The 6,529-nt window shown below is 30.7% G+C and overlaps 1 protein-coding gene and 1 long non-coding RNA gene across 3 annotated transcripts in view; one reads left to right on the top strand and one right to left on the bottom strand.

Annotated features, from left to right (window-relative positions):
- On the top strand, window positions 3,706–4,530 carry LOC104760984. The gene is made up of 2 exons (XR_763071.1): window positions 3,706–3,836; window positions 4,271–4,530. It is a non-coding gene; the product is annotated as an uncharacterized LOC104760984 (long non-coding RNA).
- The window catches only part of LOC104760982 (uncharacterized protein At5g49945-like), a 2,970-nt gene continuing 1,404 nt past the window's right edge, over window positions 4,964–6,529 (bottom strand). The window contains exons 2-4 of one of the 2 annotated variants that reach the window (XM_010483990.2): window positions 6,162–6,484; window positions 5,531–5,734; window positions 4,964–5,445 (exon numbers count right to left, since the gene is read on the bottom strand). In XM_010483990.2, the coding sequence (XP_010482292.1) occupies window positions 5,215–5,445; window positions 5,531–5,734; window positions 6,162–6,484 (758 nt within the window). In that variant the 3' untranslated portion in view covers window positions 4,964–5,214. The remainder of the gene's footprint in view (window positions 5,446–5,530; window positions 5,735–6,161; window positions 6,485–6,529) is intronic. The other variant, XM_010483991.2, reaches the window with a different exon arrangement.

Genomic DNA, 6,529 nt, shown 5'->3' with positions numbered 1-6,529 from the left:
AAATTTATTTTCTAATCTTGTGAGACATTGTTTGTATCCCAACAGTTTGAGACTAGTGACATCTGACATACATCATAATAATATCAAGGCATTTTCCATGCCACTCAAGTCTCAGGCAAAGAACCAATAAAGTAGCCTTGGAGTGTTATATATTTTGTCATTAGCTTTCTTTCATATTCGTAGAATATAATATCAGAATTTGTATATTTATTTTCTACCTTGCCGTAATAAGAGAAGCATAAGAAAAAGTGTAGGAGAGGGGATTCTTGAGAGTGAAAGCATAGACATATTAATGAGTTTCAAATAAAAAATGAAAAAAGAAATTTGAATCTCAAAGGTCAAAAATGTTATGGACAATGGAACGAACTTCACACATAAAATTGCATCATGGTTCATTTTTTTCATGTCCACATGTTATTTAACTTAATTATTTTCAAACTCTATTTCGAAACACTGACAGGACAGTCCATTTCAGGTTAGGTTTTCTGACCTTACAATTCTTTCTCGATCTTCTTCATTTCTGACCGTTATTCGTTTAAGACAATTTATTATATTGCAATGAATATGAAAACATGTCTTTATTTTTTCTGGAGAAACAGAATATGAAAACATGTAACAAATATAATACTCTTTTTTTTTTTTTAATAAAGAGCGTCATTTTGACAAAATTCATACAAATTTAAAAATGTAAAATTACTAGATTTTAAGTCGCGAAACTATATTTTTAAAAGTAAAATAAAAATGTAATTTTTAGTAAATTAACTATATATATGACTAATGTTTTGTAAATTTTAAATGTATATCCCTTATATCTATATATTATTTAGGTTTACCGGTTTAAAAATTTAGGTTTATCGGTTTAAATTGTTAAATTGTTAAATTCAGAATATAACATGTGGTATATCGTAGTACTGTTTGTTTATTTTACATAATTGTAATTTAATAAACTCAATTAGTTATGCCTAATATTCTGATGTCGATGGTTTTAACAAAATAATGAACTGATGATTTACTAACAATTAATGATATAATTTTCAATTTATATTAATATTCAAACTCATCCCGCTAGATATCCAAACACAAATTTTCTTCTTTGCTTAAGTACAACATGCGCGTTTTTCAAAATCCAAATAACGAAAAATGCACAAAAAAATATAGTTACATTAGTTTTATGTATTTTATGATGATTTAAAGCAAGTAAACTAAATAAATCAAATAAAGATAATAGGAAAATCATAATTTTAATTAAAAAATATTCTTTTATATTTCAAACAAGATCTTTTAATTGTGTTTGGTTATGAGGATAGTAGAGAATTAATTGAAGATATTGTTTAGATACATGTACTTTATATAAGTATTTTCATATTCCATATTTACATTTGATAAACTTCCTAATCTATTATTTCAATCAATAGTACTGTATTTTATATAATATCTTAGAAAATAAAAGATTCTCTTGAAAATATATTTTGAAAATGTTAATATACATGAGCCTAACTACATAGCCACATATACAAACTACCCAAATGTCATTTTAACTACACCAACAACACCTAAAAAGACGAATAATGCATAGTGACATACCCAAAGAACTTCATATTATGTTGTGTACTTCTTTTCAGTCATTCATTAATAGATTTCGATAATTAAGGGTTTATATATATATATATATATATATATATATATATATATATTGTAATTTAAATAGATTGAACAAAAACCAAAACAGTTAAACCGATCAAACACGACCGACTTGACTCTCTAAGTAAACCGACCAGACCTCTCAGAAACCCAACTTGAGCTGCCCTCTAACTCTAAGTATCACGATTAAGATTCTAAATGCCAGATTCGGGGGTTTTCTATTTAGAGTTTGTTATCGATGGTAGAAAACAAATTTGAAACAAATACTGATCAAGTCAAGGATTAATTGTTTGGGTTGAATTTTGAGTTGCCAAGGTATGTTATAGAAAATTCTGCATTTTGTCTTCATACTTGCAAAATCAATACTCATTGTTTTTGTCCCATCGTTCTACTGTTTGATGAATTGTTTAAATTTTAATTGTTAGATTTTAACTGTAAAGTAATAGCAAACAAAGTGCTCGAGAAAATGCGTGAGAGTCTTTTTAATCTAAGCTTCATAGTTTTATGATTATATGGTGCCAAATACCATTTCAATTAATTAGAAATCTGAACCAATCACTGTTTTAGTTGTTTAGTTACAATAAAACAGAGGGGTGGAGTTGAAATGATAAGATTAGATGAGTGACCGACAATCATTTTATTTTCTTGTCTGATTATACATATGGCGATTGAGCAATTAAGAGACATAAGTTGTAATTTGCATATTACTTGGCGAGAACGTCAGATCCAATAGCCAAAGAGAGAAGGTCATCAACTCAAGTTTGTTTCCGATTAGGTTAAATCTGTCCATTCGTTGTGGAGATGGAGATACTAAAGAATAAAAAGAAACATCATATCACAACAATTAAGCATAAAAATCATTCATAATAAACATGCATTCTTATGCATATGTGTCTTTTTGTTTCACCAAAAAAGAAAGAAAATAAAAAATCTAGTTGAATGGTGATTTGTAAACTATGGGGAGATAAGAAATCTAGTAACAGAAAATGCAAAAGTTAGGTTTGCTTGTGATATAGAAGAAACGTTTGTCCAGTTTGGTGAATTTAGATGATGAGAGTGAGGAGTATTTATAGAATTTTGAAAATAAAAGTTAGGTTTTGGGTGGATGAGTACCTAAAATCTTGATAATCAAGTATACAATATCTTTAAAATATCTTAATTTTAGAATTGTTTACATATGATTCAGAAATAAGTTATGAAATATGATAATTCTTTTTATTTTTCTTATCTATTGAGGTAAAAAATAATTTGGGATTTGCACAAACATTTTTATTTTTAGCATTAAATATTGTAATGAATTAAGAAGATATTTTAGGAAATATTTAGGAATTTTACGAAAAACTATTTAATGAGATATTGTAATTAGTCATTGATTGATTAAGGATATATTTTAGGAATTTTTGTTCTGCACAAAATCTTGGTTTTAAATTTCATTTTATAATTTATAAATGTCAATGACATTTCTTGTAAATAAGTACTAAGTTCAGAATTTATTTGCTAAATGTCTCCAAAAATATATATATAGATACATGTTTACCCCAATATATGTTTGCCCCTATTTAAATTCAATGAAAATAAGGTTTGGATTAAAAAATAAATTAGAAAAGTTAAAGTAAAACAACACATTATAATTGTAAAGTAAAGTTTTTGATGAAACAAGGAAAAATCTCTAGAATAATACTATTTTTGAAACATAGAGAGTACATGAATAATTCGTTTAAGAGAATTTAAAGTATTAGTTTTCCGTTGGATTTTTATATCCCTTGTCTGCTTGTCAATTCAGTTGTATAGTAATACTCATTTGTTAGGACTCACTAATACTTATATCCTTTGTACAATTTTATATGGATTTATGACTGAAAAATATAATTGCGTAATTGACTTACACCAAAATATCTTTATTATGAGTCTTCGTATGGAAACAAAGTTAAAGGAATAACCCTTTTCGAAGAAATTTCGGAGAACTGATGTAAAAGTACGGTTTAGTGGAAAAGTATTTGATGTGTATTGATGCTTTCTTTACTTCTATATATATCGTGACTCGTGAGATAGTCTTTTGTTATGGTAATGTAATAAAAGTGGAACATAAATGGCTACAAAGAAATCACATTTAGTTTCTCTTATTTTTTCTGTGCTTCTTCTGCTTTTATGTATCTCCTCTCAAGTTGGATTTACAGAGGCCAGACGCTACCAACGTTAGTTTTACACTCGTTTGCAAGTTTTCTTTTTTCTTTTCTACTCTTTCTTTTCTCTTTCTTGTTCTTCTAATTAAAAAGTTGCAATTATATATTTTCTAAATTTCATATCATATATCATGTTTGATACTTACAAATGGATTTATGTAATATGTCAGTACGTTCAGAGGTTATATACGTACGTAGGCTACTTTATTTGTTAGTTGTTAAGTAGAAAATAAATTTAAGATCTAGCTGAAAACAATTTCCTTATATTTATACATGATGATTTGTAAATCATTTGCAATCAGTACTGTTCGCAACTGTTCCATTTATTTCGAATCCCGAGATGATAGAATGCATGACCTAATCATTTATGTTTTTTTTTATAGTTAAATGTTAAATATTATTGGAAAGAAAAACTAATGAAACAATCTCTTCAATATTGTGAGCAGGTATAATAAAGTCACCACCTCCTCCTACCCCTCGTTTTTATGTACCTCCTTCGAAATCGCGCAGAGGACACGGCCCATGAACAAAGTGCATAGATCATATATATGGTTTTATACATGTATGTGAGCTTTGTGTTTTCAGAAAAAAAAATATCTATGTATTTGTGTTCCAGTTTGATGATCATAATTTTCAATAAATAAGTCGTTGGTGTTTTCATTGTCTTATATGAAACAAAATAAAATGTGAATGCGGTTTTCTCATACATAGTTTGATGTTTCACAAGATGATCATGGAGTTAGGCCCGAGACTAAGGATGTTAATATGGGTATACAACATCCATTTATTAAATGAGTATGTCGAGTTAAACTGAACTCATTTAAACCCATTTATGAGAAAAAGTTAAATGGGATTACCCCATTTAGTCCCATAAATTATATAGGTTTTATCACAAATAAATGGGTACCCATTAATTAAACGCGTACGACTGTTATGCTTCTTATCCTTTAAAGAAGAGAGTGGATCAGGTACAGCCGAAACCTGGATATAGTCACGACGTTGCCATTTCTAGGACCTGCGCGCTTTTGTTGTCAATCAAGAGAAGATTTAGAAGGCTCATCGAGAAGAAATCATACTCTACTGCAAAGTAACTATATTGACGAACCTATGCCACTAAATAACTTTTGGTAATGACGTACTTGAGAATTGAGATAAGCCTAATAAGCCATTCGTTGTCAATTATATACAAAGCTCTCCCAGGACTTTCCAGCTCAACATCAAAAAACTCCATTATCAGTAAAACAAAATGGTACTTTAAGGGAGAAGCAAGACAAATGAATCAAAAGGAGCCAATGAGTAAAACACATGACCATGTTTTCTATGATTTTTGAGTTTGTGAGAGTGATTTTGACGAATAAATTTTGGATGGCTCTCTTTGATAAGCTTTTAGCTAGTGACTACGGCTCATCTTCATTTTCGGCATTGCCTTTTTCACCTGCCTTGCTCTTTCTTTTTCCTCTTTCTTCCTTATCACTTCTGCACTCAGCTTTGCTTCCGCTTCCTCCATCATCTTCTTCTTTTCTGCTTTTTTCTTCTGCAATGCCTCTTGCCTGGCGTTGTGAAGTTCCTTGTATGCTTCCTCTGCTGCCTTTTGCCTACCACTCTCAGTTTTGATCCGCGCCTTCATTGAATCAAGACACTTAAAACTCAGCCTTTCAACACATTTAACCAGGCTATATATAACTAATCATAAGTTTGCACTGTACCTGGGAGCTGAGTCTGTATCGTCCTACTAATTCGATGTAATATGGAATTAGCAACACCAACCGGACGATATCATCCATATGTTTAGCATCGGGTAAGGAAAACTTGAAAAGCAGCATCTTCTTGTGCTTGCCAGGGTGTTGGTCAGATATATGCATCGAGATGAAATTCTTCCCATACTTATCCACAGCATTGTCACCAAAAACCTACACAGTTCCATTGCATGCATGCCCGAATCTGGTTAGTTATAGTATCATCGAGATAAATAATGTGCAACGTTAACCCAAATCTATAACAGCAAATTAAGGGTTCCCATTGGAAGTGATTGATTTCCCTATTTAACCAAATACAGATACAAACAGAGGATCAATTACCATATCCTAACTAACTCCAATACTGACCTATTAAGGTAACAATGGTTAAAGGCACTAAAGCTTCTTTCCAACATATCTTACACTGAATGGAAAACAATGAGACCCATTCAAGTACACTCCCAAACGTTTGCAAATTCAGACTGAACTCAGAAAAGATCTGCTAAATTCTGACTCTACCATTTCTCACTCTATCATAAATCATCAAACAAAATGGAGAATCTTTAGAGAGAAAAGAAAAGAAGATGAAAACTGATCTCACCAGATCAAGCACAGAGTCAGTGATCATATTAGCAGCTACTTCCTTGGATTCAGAGATGACAGCTAACTCCTCTGACACCCATTTCCTCCCAAAAGGAAGAATCAAAGCAACTCTCCGCAAATCCTTCGTCTCCTTTATCATCGTCTTCACAGCCTTCTTCCTCACAATAGCACACACAACCTGATCCATTGTTTCTTCATTCATATAAACCTCAAAAGTAATCTCATCTTTACAAGGAACCACCAAATTAAAAAGCCTAGAGATCAGATCGTGTCTGCTCTTAAGCTCCATGGTAGCTAACAATCCATGGCAATACTTACGACCACTGGCGTAGAATTTGAACACATTCAACGATTCTTTCAACAACA

This window comes from Camelina sativa, chromosome 18 (assembly GCF_000633955.1).
Source record: "Camelina sativa cultivar DH55 chromosome 18, Cs, whole genome shotgun sequence".
Taxonomy (NCBI): domain Eukaryota; kingdom Viridiplantae; phylum Streptophyta; class Magnoliopsida; order Brassicales; family Brassicaceae; genus Camelina; species Camelina sativa.
Note: the sequence above shows the minus strand (reverse complement) of the source record. Positions and strands in the feature narration are given on the sequence as shown.